This window comes from Pristiophorus japonicus, chromosome 21 (assembly GCF_044704955.1).
Source record: "Pristiophorus japonicus isolate sPriJap1 chromosome 21, sPriJap1.hap1, whole genome shotgun sequence".
NCBI lineage: Eukaryota > Metazoa > Chordata > Chondrichthyes > Pristiophoridae > Pristiophorus > Pristiophorus japonicus.
The window spans coordinates 60,594,182-60,610,371 of NC_091997.1; the positions used below are offsets into that span (position 1 = coordinate 60,594,182).

The following is a 16,190-nucleotide window of genomic DNA, read 5'->3' on the forward strand; positions in this document are numbered from 1 at the left end:
TCAGTGTGACACTCTCAGTGTGATACTCTCAGTGTGTGACACTCAGTGTGTGACATGCTCAATGTGTGCCACTCTCACAGTGTGGCACTCTCACAGTGTGGCACTCTCAGTGTGACACTCTCAATATGTGACACTCTCAGTGTGTGACACTCTCAGTGTGACACTTTCATTGTGACGCTCTCAATGTGTGACACTCTTAGATTGACACTCTCAATGTGTGACACTCTCAGTGTGACTCTCTCAGTGGTTGACACTCTCACTGTGTGACACTCGAAGTGTGACACTCTCAATGTGTGACACTCTCAGTGTGACACTCTCAGTGTGTGACACTCTCAGTGTGACACTTTCATTGTGACGCTCTCAATGTGTGACACTCTTAGATTGACACTCTCAATGTGTGACTCTCTCAGTGGTTGACACTCTCACTGTGTGACACTCGAAGTGTGACACTCTCAATGTGTGGCACTCTCAGTGTGACACTCTCAGTGTGTGACACTCTCAGTGTGACACTTTCATTGTGACGCTCTCAATGTGTGACACTCTTAGATTGACACTCTCAATGTGTGACACTCTCAGTGTGACTCTCTCAGTGGTTGACACTCTCACTGTGTGACACTCGAAGTGTGACACTCTCAATGTGTGACACTCTCAGTGTGACACTCTCAGTGTGTGACACTCTCAGTGTGACACTCTCAATGTGTGACACTCTCAGTGTGTGACAGGCTCAATGTGTGCCACTCTCACAGTGTGACACTCTCAGTGTGACACTCTCAGTGTGTGACATGCTCAATGTGTGACACTCTCAGTGTGTGACACTCTCAGTGTGACACTCTCAATATGTGACACTCTCAATATGTGACACTCTCAGTGTGTGACACTCTCAGTGTGACGCTCTCAATGTGTGACACTCTCAATGTGTGACACTCTCAGTGTGTGAAACTCTCAGTGTGACACTCTCAGTGTGTGACACTCTCAGTGTGACACTCTCAGTGTGTGACAATCTCAATGTGTGACACTCTCAGTGTGAAACTCTCAATGTGTGACACTCTCAGTGTGACACTCTCAGTGTGTGACACTCTCAGTGTGATGCACTCAATGTTTGACACTCTCAATGTGACACTCTCAATGTGACACTCTCAGTGTGTGACACTCTAAGTGTGACGCTCTCAATGTGTGACACTCTCAATGTGTGACACTCTCAGTGTGTGAAACTCTCAGTGTGTGACACTCTCAGTGTGACACTCTCAGTGTGACACTCTCAGTGTGTGACAATCTCAATGTGTGACACTCTCAGTGTGACACTCTCAATGTGTGACACTCTCAGTGTGACACTCTCAGTGTGTGACACTCTCAGTGTGTGACACTCTCAGTGTGATGCACTCAATGTGTGACACTCTCAATGTGTGACACTCTCAGTGTGACTCTCTCAGTGGTTGACACTCTCACTGTGTGACACTCGAAGTGTGACACTCTCAATGTGTGACACTCTCAGTGTGACACTCTCAGTGTGTGACACTCTCAGTGTGACACTCTCAATGTGTGACACTCTCAGTGTGTGACACTCTCAGTGTGACACTCTCAGTGTGACACTCTCAGTGTGTGACATGCTCAATGTCTGCCACTCTCACAGTGTCACCCTCAGTATGACACTCTCAGTGTGTGACATGCTCAGTGTGTGACACTCTCAGTGTGACACTCTCAAATATGTGACACTCTCAGTGTGTGACACTCTCAATGTGTGACACTCTCAGTGTGTGACACTCTCAGTTTGACACTCTCAGTGTGACACTCTCACTGTGACACTCTCAGTCTGTGACACTCTCAGTCTGTGACACTCTCAGTGTGACACTCTCAGAGTGTGACACTCTCAGTGTGATGCACTCAATGTGTGACACTCTCAGTGTGACACTCTCAATGAGTGACACTCTCAGTGTGACTCTCTCAGTGGATGACACTCTCACTGTGTGACACACTCAGTGTGAACTCTCAGTGTGACACTCTCAATGTGTGACACTCTCAGTTTAACACTCTCAGTGTGTGACACTCTCAGTCTGTGACACTCTGATTCTGTGACACTCTCATTCTGTGACACTCTCAGTGTGTGACACACTCAGTGTGACACTCTCAATGTGATGCACTCAATGTGTGACACTCTTAGTGTGACACTCTTAGTGTGACACTCTTAGTGTGACACTCTCAATGTGTGACACTCTCAATGTGTGACACTCTCAGTGCGACTCTCTCAGTGGTTAACACTCTCACTGTGTGACACTCGAAGTGTGACACTCTCAATGTGTGACACTCTCAGTGTGATACTTTCATTGTGACGCTCTCAATGTGTGACACTCTTAGATTGACACTCTCAGTGTGTGACACTCTCAGTCTGTGACACTCTCAGTGTGACACTCTCAGTGTGACACTCTCAGTGTGATGCACTCAATGTGATGCACTCAATGTGTGACACTCTTAGTGTGACACTCTTAGTGTGACACTCTTAGTGTGACACTCTTAGTGTGACACTCTCAATGTGTGACACTCTCAGTGTGACTCTCTCAGTGGTTGACACTCTCACTGTGTGACACTCGAAGTGTGACACTCTCAATGTGTGACACTCTCAGTGTGACACTCTCAGTGTGTGACACTCTCAGTGAGACACTCTCAATGTGTGACACTCTCAATGTGTGACACTCTCACAGTGTGGCACTCTCAGTGTGACACTCTCAGTGTGTGACATGCTCAATGTGTGACACTCTCAGTGTGTGACACTCTCAGTGTGACACTCTCAATATGTGACACTCTCAGTGTGTGACAATCTAAGTGTGACGCTCTCAATGTGTGACACTCTCAGTGTGACACTCTCAATGAGTGACACTCTCAGTGTGACTCTCTCAGTGGATGTCACTCTCACTGTGTGACACTCTCAGTGTGTGATACTCTCATTGTGTGACACTCTGAGTGTGTGACACGCTCAGTCTGTGACACTCTCAGTGTGACACTCTCAGTGTGTGACACTCTCAATGTGTGACACTCTCAGTGTGATGCACTCAATGTGTGACACTCTCAATGTGTGACACTCTCAGTGTGACACTCTCAGTGTGACACTCTCAGTGTGATACTCTCAGTGTGTGACACTCAGTGTGTGACATGCTCAATGTGTGCCACTCTCACAGTGTGGCACTCTCAGTGTGACACTCTCAATATGTGACACTCTCAGTGTGTGACACTCTCAGTGTGACACTCTCAGTGTGTGACACTCTAAGTGTGACGCTCTCAATGTGTGACACTCTCAGTGTGTGAAACTCTCAGTGTGACACTCTCAGTGTGTCACACTCAGTGTGACACTCTCAGTGTGTGACAATCTCAATGTGTGACACTCTCAGTGTGACACTCTCAATGTGTGACATTCTCAGTGTGACACTCTCAGTGTGTGACACTCTCAGTGTGTGACACTCTCAGTGTGATGCACTCAATGTGTGATGCACTCAATGTGTGACACTCTCAATGTGTGCCACTCTCAGTGTGACACTCTCAGTGTGTGACACTCTCAGTGTGTGACATGCTCAATATGTGCCACTCTCACAGTGTGGCACTCTCAGTGTGACACTCTCAATATGTGACACTCTCAGTGTGTGACACTCTCAGTGTGACACTCTCAGTGTAACACTCTCAGTGTGACAGTCTCAGTGTGTGACACTCTCAGTCTGTGACACTCTCAGTCTGTGACACTCTCAGAGTGTGACACTCTCAGTGTGATGCACTCAATGTGTGACACTCTCAGTGTGACACTCTCAATGAGTGACACTCTCAGTGTGACTCTCTCAGTGGATGACACTCTCACTGTGTGACACTCTCAGTGTGTGATTCTCTCATTGTGTGACACTCTCAGTGTGTGACACGCTCAGTCTGTGACACTCTCAGTGTGACACTCTCAGTGTGTGACACTCTCAATGTGTGACACTCTCAGTGTGATGCACTCAATGTGTGACACTCTCAATGTGTGACACTCTCAGTGTGACACTCTCAGTGTGACACTCTCAGTGTGACACTCTCAGTGTGACACTCTCAGTGTGATACTCTCAGTGTGTGACACTCAGTGTGTGACATGCTCAATGTGTGCCACTCTCACAGTGTGGCACTCTCACAGTGTGGCACTCTCAGTGTGACACTCTCAATATGTGACACTCTCAGTGTGTGACACTCTCAGTGTGACACTTTCATTGTGACGCTCTCAATGTGTGACACTCTTAGATTGACACTCTCAATGTGTGACACTCTCAGTGTGACTCTCTCAGTGGTTGACACTCTCACTGTGTGACACTCGAAGTGTGACACTCTCAATGTGTGACACTCTCAGTGTGACACTCTCAGTGTGTGACACTCTCAGTGTGACACTTTCATTGTGACGCTCTCAATGTGTGACACTCTTAGATTGACACTCTCAATGTGTGACTCTCTCAGTGGTTGACACTCTCACTGTGTGACACTCGAAGTGTGACACTCTCAATGTGTGGCACTCTCAGTGTGACACTCTCAGTGTGTGACACTCTCAGTGTGACACTTTCATTGTGACGCTCTCAATGTGTGACACTCTTAGATTGACACTCTCAATGTGTGACACTCTCAGTGTGACTCTCTCAGTGGTTGACACTCTCACTGTGTGACACTCGAAGTGTGACACTCTCAATGTGTGACACTCTCAGTGTGACACTCTCAGTGTGTGACACTCTCAGTGTGACACTCTCAATGTGTGACACTCTCAGTGTGTGACAGGCTCAATGTGTGCCACTCTCACAGTGTGACACTCTCAGTGTGACACTCTCAGTGTGTGACATGCTCAATGTGTGACACTCTCAGTGTGTGACACTCTCAGTGTGACACTCTCAATATGTGACACTCTCAATATGTGACACTCTCAGTGTGTGACACTCTCAGTGTGACGCTCTCAATGTGTGACACTCTCAATGTGTGACACTCTCAGTGTGTGAAACTCTCAGTGTGACACTCTCAGTGTGTGACACTCTCAGTGTGACACTCTCAGTGTGTGACAATCTCAATGTGTGACACTCTCAGTGTGAAACTCTCAATGTGTGACACTCTCAGTGTGACACTCTCAGTGTGTGACACTCTCAGTGTGATGCACTCAATGTTTGACACTCTCAATGTGTGCCACTCTCAGTGTGACACTCTCAGTGTGTGACACTCAGTGTGTGACATGCTCAATATGTGCCACTCTCACAGTGTGGCACTCTCAGTGTGACACTCTCCATATGTGACACTCTCAGTGTGTGACACTCTCAGTGTGACACTCTCAGTGTAACACTCGCAGTGTGACAGTCTCAGTGTGTGACACTCTCAGTCTGTGACTCTCTCAGTGTGACAATCTCAGAGTGTGACACTCTCAGTGTGATGCACTCAATGTGTGACACTCTCAGTGTGACACTCTCAATGAGTGACACTCTCAGTGTGTGACACGCTCAATGTGTGCCACTCTCACAGTGTGACACTCTCAGTGTGTGACACTCTCAGTGTGTGACACTCTCAGTGTGACACTCTCAGTGTGTGACACTCTCAGTGTGATGCTCTCAATGTGTGACACTCGCAGTGTGTGACACTCTCAGTGTGAACTCTCAGTGTGACACTCTCAATGTGTGACACTCTCAGTTTGACACTCTCAGTGTGTGACACTCTCAGTCTGTGACACTCTCAGTCTGTGACACTCTCAGTGTGACATTCTCAGTGTGTGACACGCTCAGTGTGTGACACTGTCAGTGTGACACTCTCAGTGTGACACTCTCAGTGTGACACTCTCAATGTGTGCCACTCTCAGTGTGACACCCTCAGTGTGACACTCTCAATTTGTGACACTCTCAGTGTGTGACACGCTCAATGTGTGCCACTCTCACAGTGTGACGCTCTCAGTGTGTGACACTCTCAGTGTGTGACACTCTCAGTGTGTGACATGCTCAATGTGTGCCACTCTCACAGTGTGGCACTCTCAGTGTGACACTCTCAGTGTGTGACACTCTCAGTGTGTGACATGCTCAATGTGTGACACTCTCAGTGTGTGACACTCTCAGTGTGTGACATGCTCAATGTGTGACACTCTCAGTGTGTGACACTCTCAGTGTGACACTCTCAATATGTGACACTCACAGTGTGTGACACTCTCAGTGTGACGCTCTCAATGTGTGACACTCTCAATGTGTGACACTCTCAGTGTGTGAAACTCTCAGTGTGACACTCTCAATGTGTGACACTCTCAGTGTGTGACACTCTCAGTGTGTGACACTCTCAGTGTGTGACACTCAGTGTGTGACACGCTCAGTGTGTGACACTCTCAGTGTGACACTCTCAGTGTGACACTCTCAGTGTGACACTCTCAGTGTGTGACACTCAGTGTGTGACATGCTCAATATGTGCCACTCTCACAGTGTGGCACTCTCAGTGTGACACTCTCCATATGTGACACTCTCAGTGTGTGACACTCTCAGTGTGACACTCTCAGTGTAACACTCGCAGTGTGACAGTCTCAGTGTGTGACACTCTCAGTCTGTGACACTCTCAGTGTGACAATCTCAGAGTGTGACACTCTCAGTGTGATGCACTCAATGTGTGACACTCTCAGTGTGACACTCTCAATGAGTGACACTCTCAGTGTGTGACACGCTCAATGTGTGCCACTCTCACAGTGTGACACTCTCAGTGTGTGACACTCTCAGTGTGTGACACTCTCAGTGAACACTCTCAGTGTGTGACACTCTCAGTGTGATGCTCTCAATGTGTGACACTCGCAGTGTGTGACACTCTCAGTGTGAACTCTCAGTGTGACACTCTCAATGTGTGACACTCTCAGTTTGACACTCTCAGTGTGTGACACTCTCAGTCTGTGACACTCTCAGTCTGTGACACTCTCAGTCTGTGACACTCTCAGTCTGTGACACTCTCAGTGTGACATTCTCAGTGTGTGACACGCTCAGTGTGTGACACTGTCAGTGTGACACTCTCAGTGTGACACTCTCAGTGTGACACTCTCAATGTGTGCCACTCTCAGTGTGACACCCTCAGTGTGACACTCTCAATTTGTGACACTCTCAGTGTGTGACACGCTCAATGTGTGCCACTCTCACAGTGTGACGCTCTCAGTGTGTGACACTCTCAATGTGTGACACTCTCAGTGTGTGACATGCTCAATGTGTGCCACTCTCACAGTGTGGCACTCTCCATGTGACACTCTCAGTGTGTGACACTCTCAGTGTGTGACATGCTCAATGTGTGACACTCTCAGTGTGTGACACTCTCAGTGTGACACTCTCAATATGTGACACTCACAGTGTGTGACACTCTCAGTGTGACGCTCTCAATGTGTGACACTCTCAATGTGTGACACTCTCAGTGTGTGAAACTCTCAGTGTGACACTCTCAATGTGTGACACTCTCAGTGTGTGACACTCTCAGTGTGTGACACTCAGTGTGTGACACGCTCAGTGTGTGACACTCTCAGTGTGACACTCTCAGTGTGACACTCTCAATGTGTGCCACTCTCAGTGTGACACTCTCAATGTGTGACACTCTCAGTGTGTGACACTCTCAGTGTGACACTCTCAGTGTGTGACACTCTCAGTGTGACACTCTCAGTGTGTGACACTCTCAGTGTGACACTCTCAATGTGTGACACTCTCAGTTTGACACTCTCAGTGTGACACTCTCAGTGTGTGACACTCTCAGTGTGACACTCAATGTGTGATACTCTCAGTGTGTGACACTCTCAGTGTGTGACACTCTCAGTGTGACAGTCTCAATGTGTGACACTCTCAGTGTGACACTCTCAGTGTGTGACACTCTCAGTATGACACTCTCAGTGTGACGCTCTCAATGTGTGACACTCTCAGTGTGTGACACTCTCAGTGTGACACTCTCAATGTGTGACACTCTCAGTTTGACACTTTCACTGTGTGTGACGCTCTCAGTCTGTGACACTCTCAGTGTGACACTCTCAGTGTGTGACACTCTCAGTGTGACACTCTCAATGTGACGCACTCAATGTGTGACACTCTCAGTGTGACACTCTCAATGTGTGACACTCTCAGTGTGACTCTCTCAGTGGTTGACACTCTCACTGTGTGACACTCTCAGTTTGACACTCTCAGTGTGACACTCTCAGTGTGTGACACTCTCAGTGTGACACTCTCAATGTGTGACACTCTCAGTGTGTGACACTCAGTGTGTGACACTCTCATGTGTGACACTCTCAGTGTGACACTCTCAATGTGACACTCTCAATGTGTGACACTCTCAGTGTGACACTCTCAGTGTGACACTCTCAGTGTGACACTCTCAATGTGTGACACTCTCAGTGTGTGACACGCTCAATGTGTGCCACTCTCACAGTGTGACACTCTCAGTGTGACACTCTCAATGTGCCACTCTCACAGTGTGGCACTCTCACAGTGTGGCACTCTCAGTGTGACACTCTCAGTGTGTGACACTCTCAGTGTGTGACATGCTCAATGTGTGACACTCTCAGTGTGTGACACTCTCAGTGTGACACTCTCAATATGTGACACTCTCAGTGTGTGACACTCTCAGTGTGACGCTCTCAATGTGTGACACTCTCAATGTGTGAAACTCTCAGTGTGACACTCTCAGTGTGTGACACTCTCAGTGTGTGACACTCTCAGTGTGACTCTCTCAGTGTGACACTCTCAGTGTGTGACACTCTCAATGTGTGACACTCTCAGTGTGACACTCTCAATGTGTGACACTCTCAGTGTGACACTCTCAGTGTGTGACACTCTCAGTGTGACACTCTCAATTTGTGACACTCTCAGTGTGTGACACTCTCAGTGTGACACTCTCAGTGTGTGACACTCTCAGTGTGACACTCTCAATGTGTGACACTCTCAGTGTGTGACACTCTCAGTGTGACACTCTCAGTGTGTGATACTCTCAGTGTGTGATACTCTCAATGTGTGACACTCTCAGTGTGTGACACTCTCAGTGTGACACTCTCAGTGTGTGACACTCTCAGTGTGTGACACTTTCATTGTGACGCTCTCAATGTATGACACTCTCAGTGTGACACTCTCAGTGTGTGACACTCTCAGTCTGATGCTCTCAATGTGATGCTCTCAATGTGTGACATCTCAGTGTGACACTCTCAGTGTGTGACACTCTCAGTCTGATGCTCTCAATGTGATGCTCTCAATGTGTGACACTGTCAGTGTGACACTCTCAGTGTGACACTCTCAGTGTGTGACACTCTCAGTGTGACACTCTCAGTGTGACACTCTCAGTGTGACATTCTCAGTGTGTGACACTCTCAGTGTGTGACACTCTCAGTGTGACACTCTCAGTGTGTGACACTCTCAGTGTGACACTCTCAGTGTGTGACACTCTCAGTGTGACACTCTCAGTGTGACACTCTCAGTGTGTGACACTCTCAGTGTGACACTCTCAGTGTGTGACACTCTCAGTGTGACACTCTCAGTGTGTGACACTCTCAGTGTGACACTCTCAGTGTGACACTCTCAGTGTGTGACACTCTCAGTGTGACACTCTCAGTGTGTGACACTCTCAGTGTGTTTCGCGCCATTCCTTCATCGTCTCTGGGTTAACATCCTGTAACTCGCTCCGTCATAGTCCTTTCATCACGCGGACTGCAGCTGTTCAAGAATTCGGTTCACCACCAACTCCTCACGTGCAATTAGAGATAGCCTATAAAAGCCAGATGTGTCACCGATGCCCACATCCCAGGAACTAATGAAAAACCTCTCAGAGTGTGACGCAGACTGACATCGGAGCAATGTCCATCGCTGGCTCTCACTTTGCTGAGCAAACCGATACCTCTTCCCCATCTCCCACACCCCACCTCGCCCCTACCCTCACAATCCCCCTCCCCACACTCCTCCTCATCCTGTTCTCCACCCCAACAGCCCAACCACACTGCTTACCATCCCCCTCCTCACCCCAACATCCCTCACCACCCCCCCCATCAGATTCCAGATCCCCATCACCAATCCAGCATCCTCCCTACCCACATGCGCCCTATCCCCCTCCCCTCCCCTCCTTAACTCCCCTCCTCCATCCACCACTCCTCCCCAACCTCTCCCCATCAACAACCCCTCCCCCTGCCCTCCCCTCCCCCTCCCCTCCCCACCCTCTCCCCATCCACAACCCCTTCCCCTCCCCACCCCCTCCCCTCCCCTCCTCCCCTCCCCACCTTCTCCCCATCCACAACTTCTTCCCCTCCCCACCCCCTCCCCTCCCCTCCTCCCCTCCCCACCCTCTCCCCATCAACAACCCCTCCCCCTCCCCTCCCCCTCCCCTCCCCTCCTCAACTCCCCTCCTCCCCTCCCATTCCGCACCATCTCCCCGTCCACAGCCCCCTCCCCTCCCCCACCTCCCCCTCCAGCTTCCCCTCGCCCTGTCATCTCGCCCTGCATCCCACTGCATCAGTCTTCTAACAAGACAGCGCCTGCCCCAGGAGGAACCTCTGCAGACCTGCGTACCACTACGAGCAGAGAACGAACCTGATTGCTGGCGTGGATCCTCGGATCAATCGTCTGCAGCACAAACCAGGTGGCATTGCGGAGTATGAAGGTGGCACTCAGATTCCAGTGGATGATGTTCCTTAGACACCGGATGCTCCTGACGTGGGAATGAAGGGCACACATTGAACACACGTCCTGTTCCATCAGCCAAGTTTCATTTGCTCTCTATTAGCCTCTGTTCATTTGTTGGCTGTGGGGGGCTAAATTCAATTGCCCCCGAAAACCGGTGCGGAGATAGAGATGCGCAATTTACTTGCGCAAAACATTGTGCTGCCAACTAACTTAAATGATTGGAGCATTCAGCCAGCATTAAATGTGCTGTTGAGTGGCTGAACTCCTCAGTAGGGTCCCCAAGTTTGTGCGAGTGCCAATTAAAGCCAGCCTGCACCTCTTAAAATGGAGATGCTTTCTGGCTGGAGCTGTCTGTAGAGCAGAGTCTGAGCAGGAAGAAGACCAAATAGTGACACAATAGGGGAGAGAGTGTGCTCCCGGTTCTCTGAGGCGGCACTAGAGGCCTTGGTGGAGAAGGAGGTCAAGAGGAAAGAGGGTTCTCCAGCCACAAGGGGCCAGAAGGCCCTTCAGACAATCTCTGCAAAGGCAGTGGTTGCAGTTAGCCGTGGTGGCCAATGCCAGCAGTCAAGCTGCGAGGAGCTGCATGCAGTTCCGCAAAAAGTTCAATAAGCTCACACAAGTGGTCAAGGTCAGTGCATTCATCTTTAAATGCCATGTCCCATTAACTGTACACACTGCTCAATGCACCACACTCCTACCACTGACTTACCAACAACCCCTATCAATCATCTATCTCACAATCACAGCTTCACCTCACCCTTACACACTTACCACTGCCTCAACACTCACACCCACATCTCACTGCCTGCACACACTGCCAGCTATTCAACCATGGCATGCACATCACCCAAACACATTGCACCACACTCACGGACACACTTCCTAAGTTGGTACATAACCGGAGGCAGCAGGAGCTGGCCCCCGAGGGCTGGAATGGCTGGAATGGCCTTATCCAGCATTGGAGTGTCCATTGCTGAGCCTGTTGCCAGTGATGGGGCTGAAACCTCCAATGATAAAGGTATCCTCATACCTAATTCTCCTTCTCACAGCGCACTTTCCCCTCATCCCACAATCTTTTCTGATTTACAAGCTCCCCCCCGCTCCCTTCACCACAACCCACCCTTGTGCCTTTCTCCTTTCAGGCAGCCAAGGACTACATCCTGCCCAGGCACTGCTGGAGGAGCACAAAATACAAGAGGAGAACGCAGTGTTGCAGAACATCCAGCACCATCACTTGATTTCACGCACCCAGACACCAGCTCATATACTGGCTCTGCGCGCACTTTGGAGCAGAGCTTAGACACGGGATTGGCACGTGGTGCGTCACGGGACATGAGTGGCAGGGGAATGAGCAGTGTGGGTACCAGCCCCCCGCAGGGTCAGGTCACACATGAGTTCTGCTGCACAGGACTCAGATGAGGATTTCGACGGGTCGGCCTACAGACGAACACTGATGGGTGTGTACAATGAAATGCTTGGTGCATTGGCAGGCCTGCCAGAAACACAATCTCAAGGAGCCTGGAGGGGTCTGGCACCAACCTTGCTCAGGGCTTTGGGCAGAACAAGGAGCCCATGGTTCCCAGTGTGGAAGGGGTGGGCAGATCCATTAGTGCACTTGGGGACCCAACCATCATGCAGCGTCTGACGGCCGATTTCCCAGCTTCCATTGCAGCGCAAGCACAAGCCACAACGTCTGAGTGCTGCAGTGGGAGCTCAGACTGAAGGCATGCAGGCCCAGCTTGCTGCAGTGGGAGCTCAGACTGAAGGCATGCAGGCCCAGCTTGATGCAGTGGGAGCTCAGACTGAAGGCATGCAGGCCCAGCTTGATGCAGTGGGAGCTCAGACTGAAGGCATGCAGGCCCAGCTTGCTGCAGTGGGAGCTCAGACTGAAGGCATGCAGGCCCAGCTTGCTGCAGTGGGAGCTCAGACTGAAGGCATGCAGGCCCAGCTTGATGCAGTGGGAGCTCAGACTGAAGGCATGCAGGCCCAGCTTGCTGCAGTGGGAGCTCAGACTGAAGGCATGCAGGCCCAGCTTGCTGCATTGGGAGCTCAGACTGAAGGCATGCAGGCCCAGCTTGATGCAGTGGGAGCTCGGACTGAAGGCATGCAGGCCCAGCTTGATGCAGTGGGAGCTCAGACTGAAGGCATGCAGGCCCAGCTTGCTGCAGTGGGAGCTCAGATTGAAGGCATGCAGGCCCAGCTTGCTGCAGTGGGAGCTCAGACTGAAGGCATGCAGGTCCAGCTTGATGCAGTGGGAGCTCAGACTGAAGGCATGCAGGCCCAGCTTGATGCAGTGGGAGCTCAGACTGAAGGCATGCAGGCCCAGCTTGCTGCAGTGGGAGCTCAGACTGAAGGCATGCAGGCCCAGCTTGCTGCAGTGGGAGCTCAGACTGAAGGCATGCAGGCCCAGCTTGATGCAGTGGGAGCTCAGACTGAAGGCATGCAGGCCCAGCTTGCTGCAGTGGGAGCTCAGACTGAAGGCATGCAGGCCCAGCTTGCTGCAGTGGGAGCTCAGACTGAAGGCATGCAGGCCCAGCTTGCTGCAGTGGGAGCTCAGACTGAAGGCATGCAGGCCCAGCTTGCTGCAGTGGGAGCTCAGACTGAAGGCATGCAGGCCCAGCTTGCTGCAGTGGGAGCTCAGACTGAAGGCATGCAGGCCCAGTTTGCTGCAGTGGGAGCTCAGACTGCTGCACTCACGGCTGCGGTTACCAGTGTGGAAAGGGGCTTGCAGGGTGTCACAGCAGGCCAGCTATCTGTCCTCCAGCACATTACTAGCATTGCTGAGGCACTGCCCTGGGGGCATTGGTCCTCCCACCAATGACACTCTGCCATTGCCCTTGCTGTTGCCTGTCAGCCAGCCCAGACTCCTGCTGCACATGCTGAGATGGTGCAGGCTGAAGCCAGGCTGACTAGGCCCAGAGCTGCTCAAGGTCGTCCTGCAAGTGCATCTACCATCTCCCCCACTGAAAGTCAGCAGCCTTCCACCAGCCAGGCTGCAGGCCCTGGAGTACCACTGCTTAGGAGATCTAGGGTAGGCAAAGGCACACGGAACACAGGCACTATGAGAATGCACGATATTTATATGCAATACAGTATAGTTTGATTTATAAACTTTGTTTGGAATGTTTATTTTGTGCTGCCGTTTTTTTGTTTTGTGGCCAAGCGGATGCTGGGAGGGTCAGTGACAGAGTGAAGGAAATAAGCGTGGGAATTTTGATAAATGTGGAATTGTGAGTAGCATTTTGTGTAAAATTGTACTGTGACAGTGTTTGGGCACAATCGCACTGTAACAATGTTCCAGAACAGTCGCACTGTGACAGTGTTCAGATACAGTCACACTGTGATGGTGTTTGGGTGCAGTTGCACTGTGATGGAGTTTGAGTACAGTCGCACTGAGACAGTGTTCAGATACAGTCGCACTGTGACGGTGTTCACGTACAGTCGCACTGTGACAGTGTTCAGGAACAGTCATACGATAACAGTATTTAGGTAGTCGCACTGTGATGGTGTTTGGGTGCAGTCACACTGTGATGGAATTTGGGTACAGTCGCACTGTGACAGTGTTTGGGTACAGGCACACGATGACAGTGTTTCAGTATAGACACAATGTGACAGTGTTCAAGTACAGTTGAACTGTACAGTGTTTGGGTACAGTCACACTGTGACAGTGTTCAGGTACAGTCGCACTGTGACCGTGTTCAAGTACAGTCGAACTGTACAGTGTTTGGGTACAGTCACACTGTGACAGTGTTCAGGTACAGTCGCACTGTGACAGTGTTCGGATCCAGTCGCACTGTGACAATGTTCAGGTGCAGTCACACTGTGACAGTGTTCAGATACAGTCGCACTGTGACAGTGTTCAGGTACAGTCGCACTGTGACAGTGTTCCGGTACAGTCGCACTGTGGCAGTGTTGGGGTACAGTCGCACTGTGACAATGTTGAGTTAGAGTTGCACTGTGACATTGTTCAAGTACCATCGAACTGTGACAGTGTTCAAGTACAGTCGCACTGTGACAGTGTTCAGGTACAGTCGAACTGTGACAGTGTTTGGCTACAGTCAAATTGTGACAGTGTTTGGGTACAGTCACACTGTGATAGTGTTCAGGTACAGTCGCAATATGACAGTGTTCAGGTACAGTCGCACTGTGACAGTGTTTGCGTACAGTCGCACTGTGACTGTGTTTGCGTACAGTCACACTGTGACAGTGTTCAGATACAGTCGCTTTGTGACAGTGTTCGTGTACAGTTGCACTGTGACAGTGCTCTGGTACAGTCACACCTTGACAGTGTTTGCGTACAGTCGCACTGTAACAGTTTTCAGGTACAGTCGCAATATGACAGTGTTCAAGTGCAGTTGCACTGTGGCAGTGTTTGCGTACAGTTGCATTGTGACAGTGTTTGCATATAGTCGCACTGTAACAGTGTTCAGCTACAGGCGCACTGTGACAGTGTTTGGGTACATAAGAACTTAACATAAGAACATAAGAAATAGGAGCAGAAGTAGGCCATAAGGCGCCTTGATCCTGCTCCACCATTCACTAAGATCGTGGCTGATCTGATCATGGACTCTACCCAAACACTGTCACATTGTGACTGGACCTGAACACTGTTGTAGTGCGACTGTACCTGAACACATTCCTGCCAGCACTCCATAACATCTTAGCCCCTTATTGTTTATGAAACTATCTATTTCTGTCTTAAATTTATTTAATGTCCCAACCTCCACAGCTCTCTGAGGCAGCGAATTCCACAACCCTCTGAGAGAAGAAATCTTTCCTCATTTCAGTTCTAAATGGGCAGCCCCTTACCCTAAGATCATGCCCTCTAGTTCTAGTCTCCCCCACCAGTGGAAACATCCTCTCTGCATCCACCTTCTCCAGCCTCCTCATAATCTTATACGTTTCGATAAGATCACCTCTCATTCTTCTGAATTCCAACGAGTAGAGGCCCAACCTCCTCAACCTTTCCTCATAAGTCAACCCACTCATCGAAACATAGAAACATAGAAAATAGGTGCAGGAGTAGGCCATCCGGCCCTTTGAGTCTGCACCACCATTCAATAAGATCATGGCTGATCATTCCTTCTGTATCCCGTTCCTGCTTTCTTTCCATACCCCTTGATCCCTTTAGCCGTAAGGGTCATATCTAACTCCCTCTTGAATATATCCAATGAACTGGCATCAACAACTCTCTGTGGTAGAGAATTCCACAGGTTAACAACTCTCTGAGTGAAGAAGTTACTCCTCATCTCAGTCCTAAATGACTTACCCCTTATGCTAAGACTATATCTCCTGGTTCTGGACTTCCCCAACATCGGGAACATTCTTCCTGCATCTAACCTGTCCAGTCCCGTCAGAATTTTATATGTTTCTATGAGATCCCCTCTCATCCTTCTAAACTCGAGTGAGTACAGGCCCAGTCGATCCAGTCTCTCCTCATATGTCAATCTTGCCATCCCAGGAATCAGTCTGGTGAACCTTCGCTGCATTCCCTCAATAGCAAGAACGTCCTTCCTCAGATTAGGAGACCAAAACTGAACACAATATTCCAGGTGAGGCCTCACCAAG

General features: G+C 50.0%; 1 protein-coding gene across 1 annotated transcript in view; it reads right to left on the minus strand.

The window, feature by feature from the left end:
• Nucleotides 1-16,190, minus strand: part of LOC139233687 (corticotropin-releasing factor receptor 1-like) — a 350,288-nt gene that overhangs the window by 198,027 nt on the left and 136,071 nt on the right. Inside the window, exon 5 of the mRNA XM_070864095.1 lies at nt 10,530-10,647. Within this exon, the coding sequence (XP_070720196.1) occupies nt 10,530-10,647 (118 nt within the window). The remainder of the gene's footprint in view (nt 1-10,529; nt 10,648-16,190) is intronic.